Genomic DNA, 24,991 nt, shown 5'->3' with positions numbered 1-24,991 from the left:
GCTAGAAAGCCACAACAAGCTCTAGCATCCCAAGCGATGTCTCAAATATCATTGATTCTGGCGCAATTTTTAGCTTCAGTTGCAGATCAGGACCAACCGGAGGATGCGCCGCCAGTGAAGGAACCACGATCACCTTCAGGAACCCCCACACCAGAGCTGGCGCCAGCATCGCCTTCACTACCACATGACGTTTCTCCAGTAACATCTTCTTCTGATTCTTCCACAGGCTACCCTTCTGATCCTCCTGAGGATCAACCAGAGTCAGTCTCACCACCTGAGGACTTAACTTATTCAAAGTTTCTCGAGCAAGTGGGCCAAACCCTCAAATAGAAACACGCAAAATACCTGATCCTAGAGCAGACGTTCTGGGTCTTCTCAAAGTTTTTGAAACTCCGGTGGAACCGGTTGCATTAACTTCCCATGATGTACTGGACAACCTTATGAAAAGAGGCCTGGAAAACACCTTTACGGGACCTTCCACATCTAGGAAATCAGAGTTAAAGTACAGATTGCGTAAATCATCCTATTACTCTCACCTACAATTGCCACACGCATCGGTGGTAGTGGAATCTGCGATGCAAAAAGCACGTAAACCCAAATTTCATTCAAATACACCGCCAGGTCGAGATAATAAACATCTGGACGACTTTGGAAAATGGGCATATCAATCTGGCATGCTCAATGCCCAAATACAACAACACCAGTTTGCAATAACTCAGTATTTATTCGAATGTTTGCAATCTTAAAACCAAAATTGCAGGAGGGGCTCTCCTGACCAACAGCTGCCGGATGAATTCCATCACATGGAAGAAGGGTTGTGGGCACCTAATACGCACTGTGTATGAAGGATTTCAAACCTCAGCAAAATCTACAGCAAATGCTATAGCTGCCAAAAGAATGGCATGGCTTAGAGCCAGTGCTATAAGAGATGATGTACAAGAAAAATTGGCAAATCTTCCATGCTTGCCAGATAATTTGTTTGGAGATCACTTTAAAGATACAGTGGCTCAATTAAAAGAACAAAAATTAGGCGGTACAGGTCCACTCACCACGCCCACACCGTTCTCTTATTACCGAGGTTACTATTCCAGGTAACAGAAGACCTCAGTACCAACGCCACCCTTTCAGGCCATATTGCATTCTCAGCCTTCATACTATTCTACAACAACACGCCCTCAGACTTCTCAAATCCCAAACTTCTCGGCAATGTCAGAGGACTCCCAGGCAAACCAGGACTCCTAGGCAACAGACACAGCCTAAGTCTTCCCAGAGTTTTTAGAAGATCCTACACCACCGCTACCATCTTCTCTCAGTCGGGGGCAGATTAACTCAATTCTTGTCTGCATGGAACAACATCTCCACCGACAACTGGGTTTTAAAAATCATAGAGAATGGTTATGCGTTAAACTTCAAAACCCTCCCAGTTACACCACATTTAATAGGAAAACAGGAACAAACGTTCACTCCCCACATTTCTCCTTGAGACCAACAATCTCCTGCAAACAACACTGCATACAAGAACTACCTGTATCTCACAACCACACAGGGTTCTATTCCCCTTATTTCCTCATTCCAAAGACATCAGGAGGGTTCCGCCCTATCCTAGATCTCAGAGCACTCAACAAGCATCTGGTATTAGAGAAATTCAAGATGACTTCTCTCAAATCCATACTTCCTTTCTCCAACCCAAAGACTGGATGTGTTCCATCGACCTAAAAGACGCGTACTCCCACATACCGATGCACAAAGCCTCATGGAGGTACCTTTGCTTCAAAGCACTGAATCATCATTTCCAATACAAGGTTCTTCCATTTGGCCTGTCGTCGGCCCCCAGGGTTTTCACAAAATGCCTAGCGGTAGCGGTGGCTCACTTATGTCACCAGGGTATCCAGATTTTTCCCAACCTGGATGACTGGCTTCTAGTCGCACCCAGCCCCTCCATTCTGCAGAACAATGTCTTAACAACCATTCAATGTTTGGATTCATTGGGACTACTAATCAACTACGAAAAATCGAATCTGCATCCCACACAAGTTTTGCAGTTCATAGGGGCCTCTATAGATACTTTAAAGGACAAAGCTTTCCTTCCACAACCAAGGGATATGCTCTGCAAACTCTAGCTCAAACTTTAAGACACTCGACCAAGACTCCAGCCGTCAGATATTGACAATTCTGGGGCATATGGCGGCATCTAATCTATGTGGTTCCCCACACTATACTTCATATGAGATATCTGTCAGTGGGGGCTTAAAGACCCAATGGAAACAATTTTCAGATCACCTTTCGACTCCGGTTTCCATTACAAACAGCATGAAGATGGATTTGGATTGGTGGCTACAATCCACAACCCTCACCATGGGAGCTCCACTACGACCTCCGATTCATCATATCATTCTCACCACAGATGCCCTCACTGAAGGGTTGGGAAGCTCACCTACACACGCCTTCAAACTCAAGGCCTCTGGTCGGCCTAGGAAAGTACACAACAAATAATTTTTTTGGAACTATGAGCGATTCGAAATGCTCTTCAAACTTTCCAACTACAGCTACAAGGGAAAACGGTAATGAATCCACACAGACAACCAAGTAGCAATGTTCTATATAAACAAGGAAGGAGGGTCTGGTTCCAGGACACTCTGCAAGGAGGCAGTGTATATCCTGGAATGGGCGGTCAACAACTCCATTACCCTTCAGGCAACATACCTACTGGGAATAGACACACCAAAGCAAACAAACTCAGCAGAATCTTCCATCCCCACGAATGGGAACTTCAGCTCAAGAAGATAGCACTAAAGATCTTCCAAACCTAGGGATGGCCACGTGTCGACCTATTCGCCACAGAACGCAAATCGCAAGGGGATGACTTTCTGCTCCATATATCCCAGTCACCTAAGACTAACGTAAGACGCGTTCCTCATGGACTGGTCACAAAGCCTCCTTTACGCCTATCCTCCAATACCACTAATTTTGCGCAGCAGTGCAGAAATGCATCAGGGGCAGGGCAAACCTCATCTTAATAGCTCCAGCATGGCCCAAACAACCTTGGTACGCATACCTCATTCATCTATCAGTAGATACTCCAATTCCTCTAGGAAACAGCCCTCGCCTCCTCACACAAGAGGGGGGAACACTTCTACACCCACTCCACTCCTCTCTGAACCTCACAGCGTGGAGATTGAAAGGGCTATTTCGAAATTTAACCTTTCACCACACTTAGAGGACATATCTACTTTCCTCTAGAAAACCTTCAACTAGGTCGAACTACAGAAAGAAGTTGGTCAAGCTACGCCGCTTGGTGTTCTAATACAATATAGATCCATTTACCTGCCCAGCAGAAATGTTACTGACTTATCTTCATACTCTTTATCAGAGAGGCTAGCTACAAGCTTTCACTGTACCGGTCCATCTCAGCGCCATAGCAGCTTACCATTCGTGGCACGACATAGCGCTTATATCTACCCACACGCTCATTTCCAGATTTATGAAAGGGATATTACGTCTGTGCCCACCACTGCGAAAAACCCCTGTGCCGTGGGACTTGAACCCTAGTTCTACAACAACTCATGCTGCCACCATTCAAACCTCTAGAAACCTGTCACACAGATACCTAGCTTGGAAGGTGCTTTTTTCTAGAAGCGCTCACTTCGGCTAGACGGATTAGCGAACTTCAAGCTCTAGTCCACTACTCTCCGTATCTCGTTTTTTATCACGACAAGGTGTCTTACGTCCACACCTGCATTTCCTGCCAAAGGTAGTTCAGCATTCCACCTGAACCAATCTATAACTTTACAAAGTTCCATCCAAGCCTCACACCTATGAGGCTCAACGCCGGTTACATACCCTAGATTGCTAAGAGAGCACTGAGCATACTACAAACAGTGCACTGCTTTCCGAAACTAGAGCAGCACAACTTTTTCTCTCATTCAATCCAAATGCACCGGATTACCAGTATCAAAAAGAATCTTATCATCCTGGATAACCAACTGCATTCAATTTTGCTACCAAAGTCGCTCAGAACAGCTTTCAGCTTCACCTAAGGCTCATCAAGTGCGAGCAGTGGCAGCTTCCATGCCCATCTAAAGGATGTGCCAATATTGGACATTTGTAAGGCAGCTACTTGGTGCATCCCTCTTATACCTTCACTACCCATTACTGTTTGGACAAACATCAGAAGATGCATCCATGGGTAAACAGATACTGACAGCGGGCACCTCCTAAACCTTTTTTTCACCAAGGACTGTCCGCAATCTACCTTTTCAGCTTGAGAACTTGATAACACAATATCCTAACGAACACAAAAGCTCAAGCTGTCGGCTGGGGACTCCCAGACAGCATGGCTAATTCAGCCTGCTTATCTAAGTGAAAACCATAGATAGCAGATGAATTAGCCATGCTGACCCTCCTGATCCCAGGACAGTTTTGCATCTCTCTACCTAGCTTTTTTATTACGGACTGAGGAGACTGCAGAGGGGAGGGGGAGGTGCCCAAGCAGGCACACACTACAGCAAGACTTAGAACTTTACTTGAGAGACTGCTCCGCCACCCTTACAGGTACGGGAGGATGTCCCAGACCAGCATGGCTAATTCATCTGCTATCTACGGAACAACATCGGTTACGGTAAGCAAACTTGCTCTTCTGAAACCAATTTCATATAGCAGCAAAAGACTGGAAGCTACCCCTTGAAGGCCTGCAGTGTTGCAGATTTTCATAATATCGCACACTCTTCCTTCTAGCATTTCTACAATGTCATTTATGACACTGGAGAAGCCTGGTTTAGCACACCGATCCCTGTGGCACACCACTGGTTATTTTTCCATTAATCACTACGCTGAGTCCTACTGTTCCATCAACGTCTCACCCAGTTTATCATTTTTCTTCCAGCTCTCAGACTGGCTAGCTTGCTCATCAGTTTTCTATATGGAACAAGGTCAAAGGTTTCACTGAAATCCAGATAGGCCACATCTATTGCCCCTCCCCAGATCATCTACTCTGGTTACCTCATAAAAAAATCAGTTTTATTTGGCGAGATCTTCCCTTGTGAAACCACATTGTCTAAGGTCCTGTAATCCATTGGCTTCAAAGGTACTATTACTCAGGATTGCCTACTTCCTCCTTGTTTCTACCCTTGTGGAGTGATACTGCCTCTGGTATACAGCAAGCCCCCTGAGCTCCATCGATATTCTGGAATGTACCCTATCAAAATGCAATTACTTTGAATATTACCACCTCCACAAATTCTAATCTGGTCACTCCACAGTCCTTCAGGCCGATACTATAAGGTGCACTCGGCTGAGTGCACTGTTTAACGTGTTTGGACACACATCCATTACCCCTTATGCTGTAAGGGGTTTAGTGGATCGAAAACACGCGGCCAACCCTCCCCCCCGCCCAGAAACTAATAGCACTTATCACATGCAAATGCTTTTCTGTACACCCTCAGACTTAATATCCTAGCAATATTAAGTCCAAGGAACCAAAAATGTTAAAAAATAATAAAAATAAATAAATAAAATAAATAAACAAAAAATTAAATAAATAAAAATTTTAATTAAAAAAATGTGTGCCGACTGGTCAGGTTAGGAGAACGGACGCTCAATTTTACCGGCGTCCATTTTCCTAACCTAAGGTTATCAGCGAATTCGGAAAACCGGTACTCGTAAAATTGAGCGTCGGTTTCTGGAACCCGCTGACAGCCACCTTCCTGGTTGCCGTTAATAAGGAGGTGCTAGGGACATGCTATCGTCCCTAGCAGCTCCTTTTTAGCACGACCTCTCATTTAATACAGGATCGTGCGCCCAGGACAGCAGGCGCTCAACACAAAGCGCCTGTTCTCCCACGCTTCTTATTGAATTGGCCTGCTTGTGTTTAAAAATGTATTTAAAAATGTCTTATTATAGCCCTAAATGGCTTATAGAATAAAACAATTTGCAATAAAATTATAGACTAAAACACAAATGACTACAACACATCAAACAAACTAAAATAGAATAGAAACATGGACTAAAATAATCAGTGTGGCCAGAGAACAGCAGAATAGTAGTTGAGCGGGAGAGCTTAGATTATTAAAAGCTAGTGTGAATAAATTAGTTTTCAACAGCTTTTTGAACTCTTTAGTGCAATTTGAAAGTCATAAGCACCACAAGCACAAAGAATTCCATATTGTCAGACTGTTCACAGATCTCAGTCAGTCTTGCATTCCAAATAGAGGGAATATCGAGTAATCCTCACTGAGAGGACCTTAGGACTTGATCAAAGTTATACACATGCAGAATCCAATTTGCACATACTGGAAGATAATATGTACACCCTGGAGGAAAGGAGGAGCAGAGGTGATATGATACAGACTTTCAGATACTTGAAAGGTTTTAATGATCCAAAGATAACGACAAAACCTTTTCCATTGGAAAAAAATCAGCAGAACCAGGGGTCACGATTTGAAGCTCCAGGGGAGGAAGACTCAGAACCAATGTCAGGAAGTATTTCTTCATGGAGAGGGTGGTGGATGCCTGGAATGCCCTTCCGGAGGAAGTGGTGAAGACCAGAACTGTGAAGGACTTCAAAGGGGCGTGGGATAAACACTGTGGATCCATAAAGTCTAGAGGATGTGAATGAAGAGTGGGTGGCTCGCGGGAATGATGGCTACTACCTGGAGATAATACCCTTATTCAATAAACATACACACGGTTAATGCGACTCCAACGTTGCTCTAAGCTTCAATGGCAAGAGGTAATGTGGAAAAAAGGATTTGCATCCACAAAAAAGTGGGGAGTAGCTTGCTTGTTACGGTGGTTACTACCCCAAACCAAATAAGCCTGATACTTCACCTTCAACGTATATTCAGCATATCTCTCTGCTTCAACGGCAGGGGGGAATGAAGAAAAGTGGACCCATATACAGACAACAACCAACAAGGACTGAATTAGATAGTCTGGGTAAACAAATAAGCATGGGTGTAGTTTGCTTGTTACGGCGGTTACTACCCCGAATCAATTAAGCCTGATACTTCACTTGAAATACATATGCAGCACAGTTCACTGCTTCAATGGCAGGGGGGAATGAAGAAAAGTGGATTAATATTCCGACAACCAACAGGACTGAATTGCACAGGCTGGGTAAACAAATAAGCGTGGGAGTAGCTTGCTTACTGTGGCGGTTACTATCCCTAACTAATTAAGCTAGATATTTCACTTAGATACAGTTCCAACACTGCTCTCTACATTAATGGCGGGGGTGGAAGTGGAATAGAACCAAAAGGTTACTAAGGGCCAAGAGTAACAGATAAGTATGAGAAAAAAAAAAGTGTGAAAGCTTGCTGGGCAGACTGGGATGGGCCGTTTGGTCTTCTTCTGCCGTCATTTCTATGTTTCTATGGAAGATCACTCCAAGCAGTTTCTGAATAAGGACAGCAGCTTTATACTTAACATGCCAGACAACTGGTAGCCAATGCAGATCAATCAGTACAAGAAAGATATGAGCTTTCCTGCTCTGGCCAGAAATTAGCCATACAGCTGAGTTTTTGCAAGAGTTGTAGCACCTGAAGGGCATTAACTGGCAAATCAAGATACAGTGCTAACATGCCCTCAACATTGATTTTCTGCCATTTCAATGCAACCACCCAAGGAAACCAAGATAAATTGTTAGGATATCCAAAGCCACTTATTTGGTCTTTTTCGGCCATCATGACTGTGTAACTATAAGTTGTATCATGTTTGAGAGACCCTGTGCCTAGAGTATTCATCCTGCCACACCACAACCCATGGGATTGCAAGATTCAACGTGATTTTTCCTTTCAGTCTTGAGAGGGAATTAGGAGCCTTCGCTTCAAGGGTACCCTGCAAATAGCAACCACTTAACCTAGAGAAGAAAAGCAAGCTGCTACCCCAAAGACAAAGATATACACGTGAAACTGGAGTATAGACCACCATTCTTGATGATTTCAACTTTTATTTCAAAGGGCCCAAGTGTCAAACTGCCTTGCTTAGAATGGAAAAATATCAGTTCTAGGTGGCCAATTACTATTCTGCTTCCTGGAACTCCTACTCCTTGGAGACAACACACTTATGTTGACTTTTCAAGTCTTAAGACCTAGAAAAGGTAGTTGAAATATTCAAATATCAATTCCAGCTTCATCACCTCTTTCACCACAAGTAATTCCAGAAAATGCTACGGAAAGCCATAACATTTGAATTCATCTGCAGAGTCCTCTAATATAAATAACTAACTTCTCATATGCATATATCCCAGGATGCCAGGGACTATAATAAAAGACTGTATGCCTAGACACTGACAGGTGTGGCCACTTACATACTTGTCAACTCCTGAATAGCTGGGAGCTTAACGAATGCTAGAAACACACACACAGAAGAGCAAGGTTTCTCCCAGCTATGAGAAGATGGATTAATATTATCAAATCTAATATACATTCTAATGAAAATCAGCTTTCTTACCGTCCAGTTAGATGAAATCCAGAACAAGTGGCTTATGCACCTCTACCAGAAGATGGAGACAGAGCAAACTGATGTCACAGTATATATATACCCCTGCAGTGACATCAGCCTGCCAGTATTCTCCGTCTCCAGCAGATGGTGGACGTGCATCTCCCTTCTGAGGATTGCTTCATTTGAAAAAGGAGAATTGAGGATATTTCATTCGCCTGATCTCCTGCAGTAATACCAAAAGATCCCTTCCACAGTTGAGAATTCCTGAGGTGATTCTGTGGTCCCTCAGATGAGTGCCTTGGTCTGGTAGCTGGTTTTTTCAGCCAGCGTGGACTTAGCTGCTTAAGCGGCCTGAAAGGCAGTGGGTGTAGGAAGCCGAGCACGGTGGTGATGGCATATGCCCTCTCCCCCGCAGCCAGAGACCGTCTCTGTGCTCAGTCAGGTAAGGCTGAGCTCAGGTAAGGGATTTAAAAAAAAAAATTATATTTATATATTTACAGAGACGAAAAGTAGGTTTTTCTAGGGTAGGACCTCCTCCTGCCGGTCTCTGTGCTCAGCTCGCCATTCCGACGTTCATCCCGCTACGTGGCCAGCTGGCAAGTTGAACAGCCTCTGCAGGCTAGGCCCAGCTTTGAGGCTTTTTCACCATGCGCCGCATGGTAGACCGCAACGACGTTTCGTACGCTTTCTAAGGCTGCCAACTACAGGCTTGTCTGTTTCAGCATATGCGTCTAGCCATGCATCAAGGTTGTGCGTCCAGTTTTTGGATGCTTAGTTTTTGGGGAATCTGTTGTGTTTATGGTTGTTTTGGTGGGGAGGAATCCCCTGTGTTTTTTAGTTCTTTCCAGGATCCACTGTATTTATGTGGCTGCACGCTTACCTGTGCGCACAGGTTTATTGTGCGCTTAACTTATTACAGCGCTTATTTTGGGACGCCTAGGCATTTGGACACTTAGGTTTTTTCGATGTAAAAAAAAAAAAAGCTACACGCCTGCCTCTGGCCACCGCTCAAGTGCTCTGTCGGCCATAATGGTACCTATGCTTTAAAAAAAAACCTAAGTGTTTGCACTATGCTTGTCATATTCGGGCATCTCAGCCAGGGGTATCCGTTAACTTGTGTCAGTGCTGTTTGGAGGCTCAGGGAGAATTGCCGTCCCTGATTTCTCTAGCCTGTTTTGACCCAGGCCCCATCCAGCTGGCAAGAGGCAGCTCAGGTGGGGCGCACCTTAATTTGAACTCCCCTAATGGGTTCCTCAGCAGGGGATGATTGCTCAGTGAGTACACCTCATGTGCCTCCGGGACGGATGCTCCTACTTTATCCAGGCGCAGTCTTCAGCCCTCTCTAACATCCCTAGCGCAGTTCGCAGGTGGGATCCTGCGGGACCTACTGTTAAGCGCCGAAGTACTCCTAGAACAGCAGCGTGGCTTCCCGATGGAGATCCAAATGGATGGATGATGCCTGCCGATCCTGTGAAATTCCTCCAGGATTAGAACCTCATAGTAATGCTACTCCATGCAGGTTACCCCCACGCCTTCTGAGAAGGGGAGTAACTGCCTCTCTGTGTACATTAAAACCCAGGTAACACGTTAAAATGTATATTTTGATGTCTATTTTAATCCAGTCCAGTTTTCCCTCATGTTTAATTCATTGTTTTTTAATTCTGTCTAATCACTTGGTCAAGCTATGTCTTCTCCATTTTGATTCCTTGTCCTGAATGATTTTGTTTATAGTGTTTGGGGGATAATCCCCTTTGTTAATGGTCTGTGGGGTGGATTCCCTGTATTTATAGTGTTTGGGGGGAATCCCCCGTGTTTCTGGGTGTGTGTATGGGGGGGGGGGGGGGATTTTCTGTTTGGAAGGAGGAGGAAGGTCTCCTGTGTTTGTTGTGTGAAGGGAGGCTGAGCCCTCTGTGTTTATGGTGTATGTGTGGGGTGATTCCCTGTCTTTAATGTGCTTGTGGATGGATTCCCAATGTTTTCCAAGTATGTGGGTGGGGTGGATTCTCTATGTTTAGGGTGTTTGAGGAAGGATATTGTTTTTTGGGAGAGGCTGACCCCCAGTGTTTATAGCTCTTGAGAGTGATCTCGTATGTTTATGGTGTGTGGGGGGATCTGTTTATGGTATTTGTGGACCTCTTTAGAGGGATCCCCTTTGTTTACGGTTGTGTTGGGGAATGGGATCCCCAATTTATAGTTCTTTGGGGGATCCCTGTGTTTATGGTGTGTTTGGGGAGAGGCTGATCCCATCTGTTTAAGGGGTGTGGGGGGATCTGTTGTGTTTATGGTGTTTTGTGGACAGAGATCCCTTGTATTTTTAGTTCTTTAGGGAGATCCATGTGTTCATGGTGTTTGAAGGGGATTCCCTAATTTATAGTTCTTTGGGGGAGATCCCTGTGTTCATGGTATTCTGTGGGGAGGGACCTTGTTTATAGTGTGCTGGCAGGATGGGATCCCCAGTGTTTATAATTCTTTGGGGGGGGGGGGGGGATCTTCTGTGTTTAATTATCTAGGGGGATCCCCTGCATTAATGGTGTTCTGCAGGGGGATCCCCTGTGTTTATACTTCTTTAGGGGGATAACTGGTATTTATGGTGTGTGGGGGAATCTGTTGTGTTTATGGTTTTTGTGGGGAGGAATCCCCTGTGTTTTTTCTTTCCAGGATGCACTGTATTTATGCTTTGTGGGGGCTCCCCGTGTTAATGGTGTTTGGGGGGAGGGGAGCTGTTTATGATGGGTGTGGGGGGGGGAGATGATCCCCTGTGTTAATGGTGTTGGGGGGGGAGGGGGAGCTGTGTTTCCGGTGTGTGTGTGTGTGTGTGGGGGGGGGGAGATGATCCCGTGTTAATGATGTTTGGGGGGAGGGGGGGGGAGGCGGGGGAGATGATTCCCCGTGTTAATGGTGTTGGGGGGAGAGGGGGAGCTGTGTTTCTGGTGGGGGGCGGGGGGAGATGATCCCCTGTGTTCATGGTGTTTGGGGGGAGGGGGGCTGTGTTTCTGGTGGGGGGAGATGATCCCCTGTGTTCGTGGTGTTTGAGGGGAGGGGGGGGCTGTGTTTCTGGTGGGGGGAGATGATCCCCCTGTGTTCATGGTGTTTGGGGGGGGGGGAGGGGAGCTGTGTTTCTGGTGGGGAGATGATCCCCTGTGTTCATGGTGTTTGGGGGAGGGGTGCTGTGTTCTGGTGGGGGGAGATGATCCCCTGTGTTCATGGTGTTTGGGGGGGGGGGCTTGTGTTTCTGGTGGGGGGAGATGAATCCCCTGTGTTCATGGTGTTTGGGGGGGGAGGGGAGCTGTGTTCCTGGTGGGGGGGCGGGGGGAGATGATCCCCTGTGTTCATGGTGTTTGGGGGGGGGGGGGGCTGTGTTTCTGGTGGGGGGAGATGATCCCCTGTGTTCATGGTGTTGGGGGGGGGGGGGGGCTGTGTTTCTGGTGGGGGAGATGATCCCCTGTGTTCATGGTGTTTTGGGGGGGAGGGGAGCTGTGTTTTCTGGTGGGGGAGATGATCCCCTGTGTTTCATGGTGTTTGGGGGGGGGGGGGGAGCTGTGTTTCTGGTGGGGGGAGATGATCCCCTGTGTTCATGGTGTTGGGGGGGGAGGGGAGCCTGTGTTTCTGGTGGGCGGGAGATGATCCCCTGTGTTCATGGTGTTGGGGGGGGGAGGGGAGCTGTGTTTCTGGTGGGAGAAGATGATCCCCTGTGTTCATGGTGTTGGGGGGGGGGAGGGGAGCGGTGTTTCTGGTGGGGGGAGATGATCCCCTGTGTTCATGGTGTTTGGGGGGGGAGGGGAGCTGTGTTTCTGGTGGGGGGGAGATGAATCCCTGTGTTCATGGTGTTTGGGGGGGGAGGGGAGCTGTGTTTCTGGTGGGGGGAGAATGATCCCCCTGTGGTTCATGGTGTTTGGGGGGGGGGGAGGGGAGCTGTGTTTCTGGTGGGGGGAAGATGATCCCTGTGTTCATGGTGTTGGGGGGGGAGGGGAGCTGTGTTTCTGGTGGGGGGAGATGATCCCCTGTGTTCATGGTGTTGGGGGGGGGAGGGGAGCTGTGTTCATGGTGGGAGGAGATGATCCCCTGTGTTCATGGTGTTGGGGGGGGGGGGGAGTGGGAGCTGTTGGTTTCTGGTGGGGGGAGATGATACCCCTGTGTTCATGGTGTTGGGGGGGGAGGGGAGCTGTGTTTCTGGTGGGGGGAGATTATCCCTGTGTTTCATGGTGTTTGGGGGGGGGGAGGGGAGCTGTGTTTCTGGTGGGGGGAGATGATCCCCTGTGTTCATGGTGTTGGGGGGGGGGGAGGGGAGCCTGTTTGTTTCTGGTGGGGGAGATGATCCCCTGTGTTCATGGTGTTGGGGGGGGGGGAGGGGAGCTGTGTTTCTGGTGGGGGAGATGATCCCCTGTGTTCATGGTGTTTGGGGGGGGGGGGGAGGGGAGCTGTGTTTCTGGTGGGGGAGATGATCCCCTGTGTTCATGGTGTTTGGGGGGGGGGGGGGGAGCTGTGTTTCTGGTGGGGGGAGATGATCCCCTGTGTTCATGGTGTTGGTGGGGGGGGGGGGGGGAGCTGTGTTTTCTGGTGGGGGAGATGATCCCCTGTGTTCGTGGTATTTGGGGGGGGGGGTGAGGGGTTCCTCTGTCCTGCCCACCCGGCTTCTTACCCCCCAGCGAAGAGGTGGCGCAGCGTGTCGTTTTTCAGGGTCATGGCTCTGCTGCTGGCTTGGGGCGATATCGGTAGGCGCTTCGTCCCTCCGGATCTCCTCAAACTGCCCGCTGCCATCTCGCCGCCTTCGAGCGCTCCTTGAACGGTTTGCCGTTCCCGGTGCGGCCTCGGTTCGCTCCCCGCTCTCACTGCGTCCTCAGCCGGCAGGAGCCGGTCTCCCCTCTCTCGCCATGAACCGGTGACTGAGGCAACGTCACGCGCGGGCGGGGCCCTATGGACGCAAGGGGGTGGCGGGAGGCGGAGCAGCCGCCTTAAAGAAGAAGAAGGGAGCTGCGCGCGTGCAAGAGGAGGAGGGGCGTGGAGGGGGCCGCTGCCCGTTGTCGTCAGCAGAGGCTCTGCTTTCAGTGCCGCGAGGCGGGGGCGCGGCGCGCCCGATGCCTGACTCACCGAGAATAACCTGCTCCTCGGCACGCACCCAGGAACCCGCCCTCCGTGCAAGCTACCCAATTACCCTCCCAGGGCGCTTCCTGCCTCCCCGCCTTTGGCAGGATGCGGCTTTCTTGCATGATAGTAGATAAGGACCTTTTGGCTATATCGTCTGACGGGCAGTTGCAGCCTTTCCAGCTAAGAATATGTCCCGTCGAGCCCGCAGCCCCTTTCCAGCAGTGACCAAACCCAAAAAGTAAATCCAATTTCTTGTTAATGATTTCTTCTATGAATTTTTTCTCCCAGGAACTTGTCCAAACCCTTTTCAAGAACCATAAGAAATTGCCATGCTGGGCCAGACCAAGGGTCCATCAAGCCCAGATTCCCATTTTCAACAGAGGCCAATCCAGGCTACAAGTACCTGGCCAATTACCCAAACCACTAAGAAGATCCCATGCTACTGATGCAATTAATAACAGTGGCTATTCCCCTAAGTAAACTTGATTAATAGCAGTTAATGGACTTCTCCTCCAAGAACTTATCCAAACCTTTTTTGAACCCAGCTACACTAACTGCACTAACCAAATCCTCTGGCAACAAATTCCAGAGCTTTATTGTGCGTTGAGTGAAAAAGAATTGTCTCTGATTAGTCTTAAATGTGTTACTTGCTAACTTCATAGACTGGCCCCACCTAGTTCTTTCTATTATTCAAAGTGTAATAACCGAGTCACATCTACTCATTCAAGACCTCTTATGATCTTAAAGACCTCTATCATATCCCCCCTCAGCCGTCTCTTCTCCAAGCTGAACAGCCCTAACCTCTTCAGCCCTCCGCATAGGGGAGCTGTTCCATCCCCTTTATCATTTTGATTGCCCTTCTCTGTACCTTCTCCCATCGCAACTATATCTTTTTGAAATGTGGTGACAGAATGTACACAGTATTCAAGGTGCGGTCTCACCACTGGAGCGATATAAAGACATTATGACATTTTTCCGTTTTCGTCACCCATTCCCTTCCTAATAATTCCTAACATTCTGTTTGCTATTTTTGACTGCGGCAGCATTACTGAGCCGACGATTTTTAAAGTATTATCCACTATGATGCCTAGATCTTTTTCCTGGGTGGTAGCGCCTAATATGGAACCTAACATCATGTAACTACAGCAAGGGTTATTTTTCCCTATATGCAACACCTTGCACTTGTCCACATTAAATTTGATCTGCCATTTGTATGCCCAATCTTCCAGTCTTGCAAGGTCCTCCTGTAATGTATCACAGTCTGCTTGTGATTTAACTATGCTGAATAATTTTGTATCATCCGCAAATTTGATAACCTCACTCATCGTATTCCTTTCCAGATCATTTATATATATATTGAAAAGCACCAGTCCAAGTACATATCCCTGAGGCACTCCACTGTTACTCTTTTCCACTGAGAAAATTGACCATTTAATCCTACTTTGTTTCCTGTCTTTTAACCAGTTTGTAATCCACAAAAGGACATCGCCTCCTATCCCATGACTTTTTAGTTTTCCTAGAAGCCTCTCATGAGGGACTTGTCAAACGCCTTCTGAAAATCCAAATACACTACACCTACCGGTTCACCTTTATCCACATGTTATTAACCCCTTCAAAAAAATGAAGCAGATTTGTTAGGCAAGACTTCCCTTGGGTAATCCATGTTGACTGTGTCCCATTAAGTCATGTCTTTCAATATGCTCTACGATTTTGATCTTGAGAATTAGTTTCCACTATTTTTCCTGGCACTGAAGTCAGGCTCACTGGTCTATAGTGACCCAGATCATCCATGGATCCTTTTTTAAATATTGGGGTTACATTGACCACCCTCCAGTCTTCAGGTACAATGGATGATTTTAATGATAGGTTACAAATTTTAACTAATAGATCAGAAATTTCATTTTTAGTTCCTTCAGAACCCTAGGATGCATACATCCAGTCCAGGTTGATTTGCTTACTCTTTAGTTTGTCAATCTGGCCTACTCCATCTTCCAGGTACACAGTGATTCGTTCAGTTCGTCAGACTCCATCACCCCCTGAAAACCATCTCCAGAACTGGTATCTCCCCAACATCCTCATTAGTAAACACAGAGGCAAAGAATTAATTTAGTCTTTCTGCAATGGCCTTATCTTCCCTAAGAGCCCCTTTAACCCCCTGTCATCTAATGGTCCAACCCGACTCCCTCACAGGTTTCTTGCTTTGGACTATATTTAAAAAAGATTTTTATTATGAGTTTTTGCCTCTATGGCCAATTTCATTTCAAATTCTCTCTTCGCCTGTCATATCAATGTTTTACACTTAACTTGACAATGCTTATGGTTTATCCTATTTTCTTCAGATTGGATCCTTCTTCCAATTTTTGAAGGATGTTTTTTGGCTAAAATAGCCTCTTTCACCTCACCTTTTTAACCATGACTGCAATCATTTTGCCTTCCTTCCACCTTTCTTAATATGCGGAATACATATGGACTGCGCCTCTAGGATTGTATTTTTAAACAATGTCCCCAAGCCTGTTGAACTCTTTTAACCTTTGCAGCTGCACCTTTCAGTTTTTTTCTATTTTCCTCATTTTAAACCCCATTTTGCTTGTACTGTAACCAGATGTTCAGCCACCAAGTTCCACACAGTTCTTTGTGTACTGAGTGAAAAAAAGTATTGCCTCTAATTTATTTTAAATCCGCTATTAGAAGTGTCGCTAGCCTTCTTTGATTGATCATGATTTTATAAACGTCTATCATTCGTCTCTTCTCCAAGCCAGAGTGCTAGCCCTTTACATTGCCCTTCTCTGTACCATTTCTGATTCTGCTATATGCTTTTGAGAGGGACAACCAAAACTGAACCCAATAGTCAAGGTCCAGGCATAGGGCAGATCGATACAGAAGCACTATGATACTGTCCATTTTATTCTCCATTCTTTTCTAAATGATTCCTAGCATTCCGTTTGCTTTCTGATCACCACTCCCCAACTAGCTGAGGATTTTCAATACATGGTCGACCCTGACTCCAAGATCCTTAGCAGGCTGGTTACATCTAGAGGGGAACCCAGCCTTGTTATCTAAAGTTAGGATTATGTTTACTATGTGCAACACTTTGCCCACATTAAATTTCATCTTCCATTTAGATTCTCAATGCCCCACTCTCACATTGTCCTTCTGCAGTTCCTCACAGTCTGTCTATGTTTTAACAACTTTGAATAGTTTTGTGTTATCTTCCAATTTCATCAGTTCACATATTGCTCCCTTTTCTAGATCATTAACGAATAAGTTAAACAGGACCAGTGCATAGACAGAGCCCTGGGCTACTCCACTGGGAAAACTGACCATTTAAGCCCACTCTTTATTTCCTATCATTTAACCAGTTATCCAGTCACAGTAAAACAACACTTCCTATCCAAGAGGTTTTTAGTTTCATAAGGAGTCTCTCCTGGTAACACAGTAAAAATAGCAGATAAAAGACCAAATTGTACAGCCAGTCTAGTCTGCCTCTTAATCTGCTCCTGGTGGTAACTGCCACTCATGCAGGTTACCCCTACAACCTTCTGTTAAGGGTAACAAGTGCCAGCCTGTGCAGGTTATGCCCTTTCCTTTGTTAAAGGTAGTAACAGCAACTGTATACAGGTTATCAGCCCATGCTCCCTTTTTTCATTTCCAATTTACTGACGTTGATTCAAATTGTCCCTGTGCTAGTTTCATTTTGTGACTCCTAGGTCAGCTGTTTCCTTTGCAACAGAAAGGAATTTGCACATTATTAATACCTTTCAGGTAGCTGAAGGTCGTTTCTTAGCTCCTGCTGCACCTCCTCTCCTCTAGGGGCATACATATTTAGATCCTATAGCCTCTCCTCCTAAGCCTTCCACTACAGATCGCACACTGCTCTGGTGGCCTCGCTCTGGGCTGCTTCCATCCCTTTTGAGATGCGGTCTCCAGCACTGAACACAGTAGTCCAGGTGAAGCCTCACTAAGGACCTGTACAAGGGCAGGATCACCTCCTTTTTCCTGCTGCTTATTCCTCTCTGTGCAGCCCAGCATTCTTCTGGTTTTAACTATTGCATTATCACATTGCTTCACTTCCTTCTAATCACCGCACACTATCATCCCACATTCCCTTTGTTAGTCCATGCACAGTCTCTTGCCCCCCCATCACATACAACTCTTAAATTACTGCACCCCACATCCATGAGTCTGTATTTCTTGACAGTGAATCACAGCTGCCAAGTCTTCAACCACTCTGCAAGCTTTCTTAAATCACTTTTCATTCTCTCTACTTCATGTGTGTCCATTCTGTTGCAGATTTTAATATCATCCACAAAAAGACAAAACTTTACTGTCTACCCCTTCTGCAACGTCAGTCATGAAGATATGGAACAGAATCTGTTCCAAAACCAATCCTTGAGGCACTCCACTTATTCTCTCCTCAGAGAAGGATCCATTTACCATTACATGCTGTCTTCTGTCAGTAAACCAATTTGTAATCCACTCCACTACAGGGGAACCCAAGCCCAAGCTGCTCATTTTATTCACAGGCCTCTTATGTGGGACTGTAGCAAAAGCTTTGCTGAAATCCAAATAAATCACATTGAGTTCTCTTCCCTGATAGAGTTCTCATGTCACTCAATCAAAAAAGTAAATCATATTTGACAGACAGGACCTTTCCATGGTGATTCCATGCTGCCTCAAGACCAGCAACCCACCAGATTGTAAATAGTTCACTATCCTTTCCTTCAGCAGAATCGCCATTAATTTTCTCATCAGCCTATAGTTTCCAGTCTCCTCTCTGTGACCATCCTCGTGAAGAGGGACCACAACTGCACGTCTTCAGTCTCACAGCACCAGGGATCTTTCAGCAGACGCGCCAGCTCCTCTCTGCGCTCCCTCAGTATTCTGGAATATACCTCATCCAGCCCCATGGCCTTGTCCACGTTGACTTAACTCATCCCATCCATTCTCTTCTGTAAATGGGATTACATCTACCCCACTCCCATCCATCGTCTTGTGAACCAGCAATGATCTTTTTCCAAAAGTCTTCTTTAATGAGCACTGAACTGGAGTATTTTTTTTTTTTAATATTTCTGCTATTTATTTTGTCTTTGTCCACAGATTGCTCTTTTTCACCTTTCAGTTTCACTATAGCACCTTGGGCCTTCCTCCTTTCTCTTGTGTGTCTGAAAACTGTTTTGTTACCTGGCTTTACCTCTTTGGCAATCCTTTTCTCCACCTGACCTTTTGCCTTCCTGATTTCTTTCCTCTTCTCCAAAGACAAGCAGGGTGGTAGTCCTCACCCATGGGTGACATCATCAGATGGAGCCCCACTGCAAAAAACCTATGGCAAAGTTTCTAGAGCTTTGAGGAAGGACAATGAGCTTGCCCTACACCATGCATCCACGTGGGGTCCCTCTTCAGCCTCTTCTTTTCCACGGAGCTGTAAGTCTCGCATTGTGATTGAGATACTTTGGCTGTTATTTAGCCTTGTGGAAAACCTTTTTGCTCTGCACGTTTTTGCAGCTTTTTCCTTAGATTCATCACCAGCTCCCTCTTGATGTCTTCCCATAGTGTCTCTAAGTCAGGGTTTTCGGCATTTCGGGTAAGTTTCCTTTTGCGGTCGATCCCAACCATGGTGGTGGTGCCTTGGTGCCCACCGGCCATCGCCACGCACTGCCTGAGTATAACCTGTGGTAACCTTTGAAGTAACATTTCTGCATGAGGGTAACCTACATGGACTGGCAACTAAAACATCCTGCTGGGCAGAGTGGATGGACAATGTTGGTCTTATTTGCTATCATTCACAAACAGGCCGATACAGTACAGTGCGCTCCAATGGAGCACTGTTAACCTGCCCTTGGATGCGCGTTTTCCCTTACCCCTTATTCAGTAAGGGGCCGAAAATGCACATCCCAAAGGTAGGTGCTAGTTTCTGCCGGCACCAGGAAAGTGCACAGAAAAGCAGTAAAAACTGCTTTTCTGTGCACCCTCCGACTTAATATCATAGCGATATTAAGTCGGAGGTCCTGAAGGGTGTAAAAAGTAAAAAAAAAAAAATTTAAATTGGGCCGGCAGCTGTCAGGCCGAAAACCGGACGCTCAATTTTGCCGGCGTCCGGTTTTGAGCCTGTGGCTGTCAGCGGACTTGAGCACAGACGCCGGCAAAATTGAGCGTCTGCTGTCAAACCCGCTGACAGCCGCCGCTCCAGGTCAAAAGGAGGCGCTAGGGACGCTCTAGTGTCCCTAGCGCCTCCTTTTGCCCGTTTCTACTGCACCACCTAATTTACATACTGAATCGCGCGCACTGGCAAGTGGCCGGTGCGCGCCCTGGGAGAGTGGGCGTTCGTCCGCTCTCCCGCGTTTTTACTGAATCGGCCCGATATGTTAGAACCTTTTCTTCCTCTCTGTGACAGTCACTGCGCCCCTGGATTCCCAGAGAAGAGGTTTGGCCTTGGAGACATTGCTGGGAGATAGGCATACAGTGCTGGCTGACTCCTAGGGGCATTGGCGCAATCCTTCCTGCTCCAAATGAGTGACAAGGAGCTGCACGATTATAATTCAACTATTAAATAGGCCCCGATTATCTCAAAGTTTCACCATGTCTGACAGTCTGGCTAAGTTACATCCAGCTCAGATCAGGATTGTGGTGAGGGCTTGTAGATACAGAACTTCTGCAGTGCTTACAGCATCCTCTCTCTTATCATAGAGAAGACAGCTAATAGCTGAGCTCTGCCCAGACCCCAACTCTCACACAGGCACATGCAGCAGCACTGCCAAAGTTCAGACTCCTCTGAAGTTTACAGATTTTTTGAATTTCCTCTTTTATCCATGCACAAACAGGGGTTGAATTAGCACAAGTTTGGAATTTCAGAGTAGTGTCAATTATTAGGGCTTCAACTGCATTGTCCCTTTGCACAGCTTTCATACATTTAGAATTCCATCATATTTACAAAATCTGTCTAAAAGGAGAGCACATCTTATAGACATTAACCTCATGCTTAGATCAGAAAGAGAGGCTGGGGCTGAGGGAGAGGGGCAGGATAGCAGCAGGAGCTGACTTAGGCATGCTGCTCTGAACCTTCTTCAGCAGATCTCCTAATATAAAAGGGAAGCATCCCTTAACCCAGCAGAATATCAGCACATTTATGGTTTAGAGGAGGGAGCCTCTGTTTCTTCTGAGGAAATGTCTCGCAGTCCTTTGCTAAGAGCACAGGGGTCCGATGCAATACAGTTGAGCGCCCTGTATAAGCCACAGTTGGACATCCCCTTATACAATAAGGGGATTAGCGCCTCTACAACCCACATCCAACACGGAGTGAAACTAATAGCGCTCATCACATACAAATGCATGTAAATGAGGCTATTAGCTATTTACTCCCAATGCAAAAAAAAAAAAAAGTGCATCTAGGATGCACATATTAGCGATCAGGAATTAACGCCTGCCTGGAGCAGGCGTTAATTGCTGAGCACTCCTAAAACTAGTATAGAAAAGCAGAAAAAAACTGCCTTTCTGTGCTGCCTCCTACTAAATATCATTGCGATATTAAGTGGGAGGAAAAATATTTAACAAACTAATTAAAAAAAAAAAAGCTCTGGCAGTCGGCTGCAGGAAATGGACGCTCAATTAACAAGTGTCCATTTCCAGAACCCCCTGGCTGACCGCTGTTTAGGAAAACAGACGCCGATAAATTCGGCACCTGCTTTCTACGCATAAATATTGCATTGGCCCCAAGGTGAGTGAAAGTCCAGTACAGTCACAGGCTGATGATGGAGGCAGCAAATCGTCTGAGGAAGAAGCCTGTTCACATTCAGGATACCAAGAAGGGCCAAGAGAGTAGGATTCGTGATAGAGTCTGAAAGAAGATCACCAAGGTTAGAGAGAATTAGTGAATCCCTCTCTTGAAGAACCTGCCAGTGGCGATGCTGCAAGCTATTTGAGAGGTTGGACTCTTCTATTGCCATCTTCTTTTGAAATTAATTCTTCACTTAGAAAAGTGGAAAGGGTAACCCTAAACCATGAGTCTAGCTGAAAGGAATTTAAGGGGAGAGAGCTTAAAGAGAGGACTGTGAAGTTGATATAATATATTCTGCATAGAAAATGGAGCAATCTGAAAACTTTACTAGGCTTTTGAACCTCCATTTGTTAAACTTCCCTAAGGTTTTTGGCTCATCCCTCGGGGATGTATTTAAGAGATAGGACAGAGTCTCACACTACCTACCAAGTCTATCCCCCCTGTAAATAAGGGCAACAGGTGGAGAATCAAGCTGGATAGCACTGCTATTCTGGAGAAGAGAATAGCAAAAGAGCAGCAGAGAGCAACATTGCTGGTTTCTTTTGTTTTTGAGCAAGAATTGAGTGATGTGTATTTTAGGAAAACACAATCTTTAATCTTAGGTTAGCAAGTGTGGATCTTTCCTGACTTGGCTAGAACCAAACAAGAAAGAGGGAAGTTCTTTCTAAGATGCGGCATTTCCTTAGAAGTCTATTATACTGATCAAGTTTCAAAGAAAATTGGGAAACTGGAGGAAAAGGAGCAAGAAAAATTAAAGTTGAAAGATAACCAACTCATTGCAAGAAGAGTGGAAACATTAGAAAACGCTTCTAGACACTTAAACATAAGGATACTGAACTTTCCACGAGTTCTGGGTGAAAACCCATATATTTCCTTCAAGAGATTTATGAAGGAAGTCCTTTGTTTGGAGGAAGAAAATTTACCTGCTATAAATAAATGTTTCTTTTTGCCTAAAGTAATTTCAACAGCAAATAGAGTAAATGTACAGGAAAACCTAACTGAATTTTTAGAAAATTCAGCAACAGAAGTAATAGATAGGGCTACGTTACTAATTCCATTAATATCATTGCTGGATGTGCAAGTTATAATGAAAAATTACCTTAGGAAGTTTCCTATTTTCCATAATGAGTAAACATTTTTCCTGATCTGTCTCCTATCACCCAGGAAAGGCGTAGGGAATTTTTAACTCTTCACCAACAGGCTATTACATTGGGGTACACTTTTAAATTAAAGTTTCCTTGTAAGTGTATCTTAAAGAAAGGAGCAGAGATCAATATATTCTTCACTTTTCAGCAATTAAAAAATTTTCTTACATCTAAAACCCCCCTTACATCTACTCCATTTAATACGTAAAAGAATAGTGGTTGTTAGTTGTCAGCCTGTGTGTTAAAAGATGATTTATTCCTTTATTAGATACTCTCTATAATTTTGGATCCTAGAAACTTGAGTAAGTTTATTGTATCTTGATTTATAAATTTAAGAAGGATTGAAGCTTAAATATTATTACTTATATGTTGTAATGTATACAAGAATATAGATGTTTTTCTGTTTCATCCTGACTTTTTCTGTATTTGTGAAATTGATGGTTTTGTAAAATTAAAACTGATAAAGAATTAAAAAAAAGATAGAAGTCGATTATATACTATTGTAACATTAAGTTGTGTTTATCAAACCTGAAAGCTTAGATTCTTTTTTCATTCAAAGACTGGAGAGTCCTCTCCTTGCTCAGCTTTCTAATCGGAGAAGTGAAAAATTCTCATGGAGGTATAGCATGATCCAGTAAGCCATTTTTGTATATTTTTTTTTCTTCTTGGCTTTTCGTCTCCCTCTAATTTTGTGGTCTAATAGATTTACCATATTCATGAAGTACTTTTTTTTCTTTTCGAGAGTTGAATAAAAGGTTACTCCTGATGAGATAAACTAATACTATGCAAATGACTGCAGCATTAAAAAAAGTGTGCATAAGCATACACACACACTCAAAACTGTGTAATCTTATTTACATGGGGTAGCTGGCAAGTTGCATGCAGGAAAAAAAAAAATCAGATTTCTGTGCACTTAAAAATAGTAGGAAATATATGATTTCTATACAGAAAAGTGATTTTCTATATATAAGGAGGGTAATTTTGAACAGTCTGTAGATCACTGAGACAGAAATGACAATTTGAGCATGGGAAGTTGAAGAGTCTGCACTATAAAGATCCCCATAGAATTGCTGAAATCTCTTCCGTATACCAATAGGTGATGTTAGGCGACAGCCATCAATATTGAATATACCACATTTTCTGTTAAGTGTACTTCATGTTCTGTACACCATTAATATATATGTTGTGGTCACTTTAAATTTCCAATCATTGGTCAAGGTTGTATCGCTCTTAAGTGAAAAAAATTTTTTTTGTATTTTTCTTAAATATTTTTTTATAATGGATACCATTTATCCCTTTATACATAGAGTGAACGCCGCTGTTCAAATCACTTATCTTTTAATTTGAGTGAGTTGAAAACACTTATCTTTTAATTTGAGTGAGTTGAAAACACTGGAGTGCATAGCACTCCAGTGTTTTCAACTCACTCAAATTAAAAGATAAGTGATTTGAACAGCGGCGTTCACTCTATGTATAAAGGGATAAATGGTATCCATTATAAACAATATTTAAGAAAAATACAAAAAAAAATTCTCACTTAAGAGCGATACAACCTTGACCAATGATTGGAAATTTAAAGAGACCACAACATATATATTAATGGTGTACAGAACATGAAGTACACTTAACAGAAAATGTGGTATATTCAATATTGAGAGCAAGTGCATTAAAAAGAACTCTCAAAAGTGATATATGAGGTCGGGTTGTATGCAGAATATTTACTCTTAATCCCTGAGATTATTCAGTGTTCTGGTTTACATGTAATGAGATACACTGTTGAAGCAATTTTGGTTGGAGTATAGGCGACAGCCATCAACATCTTTTATCCCCGTTGGAAACAGGATGCCAATCCCCGTAATTTGGTTTGGCCACTGTTGGAAACAGGATGCTGGGCTGGATGGACCCTTGGTCTGACCCAGTATGGCATGTTCTTATGGGATATGCGTTTTTTCAGTTGGCGCGCTAGCTGTCAGCTGGACCTCCTCCACAGTATAAGGGGTAATAGTAGTGCGTCAAAAACACGCAGCCAAACGGGCTAAACTGTGCGCTCAGTCAAGCGCAGCATTCTGTATCGGCCTGTCTATGTGTAAGAGCTGCTTTTTTTGCATTGTTTCTTTTTTCACAGAAGACGCTCTGGAAATTAATTGGCCCTGTACAACTGCTTTAAGACAGTCCCACAAGAGGGAAGGATTGACACCCACTCCCTATGTCTCTCTAAATAAATCGGAGATATTGACAGCCAGTTGGGAACAAAAAACTATCAGTTAACAGTGTGTCATTAAGCTTCCAAAAATGGCACCCGGAGTAGACTCCATCACTCAAAAAATCTAATCATATAAGGGCGTGATCGGTCCAGGTTATGGATCTAATTCCCACACCTGAGATCTTGCCAACCAGTGTGGTGTCTACTAAAAAGAGATCAATCCTCGAGTAAGAGTTGTGAGGTTTTGAGTAAAAGGAATATTTTCTAATAGTTGGTCCCAGCGTTTCAAAAGGGATTTCAAGCACTTACGATGGTGGCTGGTTCCTGAATCTCCACCTCCCGAGTTAT

At 44.9% G+C, this 24,991-nt stretch overlaps 1 protein-coding gene and 1 long non-coding RNA gene across 4 annotated transcripts in view; one reads left to right on the top strand and one right to left on the bottom strand.

Moving 5' to 3' along the window:
- Nucleotides 1-13,366, bottom strand: part of SLC25A33 (solute carrier family 25 member 33) — a 58,849-nt gene extending 45,483 nt beyond the window's left edge. Inside the window, exon 1 of the mRNA XM_029579202.1 lies at nt 13,079-13,366. Within this exon, the coding sequence (XP_029435062.1) occupies nt 13,079-13,197 (119 nt within the window). The 5' untranslated portion in view covers nt 13,198-13,366. The remainder of the gene's footprint in view (nt 1-13,078) is intronic.
- The window catches only part of LOC115077053, an 88,458-nt gene that overhangs the window by 56,686 nt on the left and 6,781 nt on the right, over nt 1-24,991 (top strand). For all 3 annotated transcript variants that reach the window (XR_003852944.1, XR_003852943.1, XR_003852945.1), the window contains exon 4: nt 23,000-23,074. This is a non-coding gene — a long non-coding RNA (uncharacterized LOC115077053). The remainder of the gene's footprint in view (nt 1-22,999; nt 23,075-24,991) is intronic.

Source organism: Rhinatrema bivittatum, chromosome 15, assembly GCF_901001135.1.
Source record: "Rhinatrema bivittatum chromosome 15, aRhiBiv1.1, whole genome shotgun sequence".
NCBI classification, from domain to species: Eukaryota; Metazoa; Chordata; class Amphibia; order Gymnophiona; family Rhinatrematidae; genus Rhinatrema; species Rhinatrema bivittatum.
Note: the sequence above shows the minus strand (reverse complement) of the source record. Positions and strands in the feature narration are given on the sequence as shown.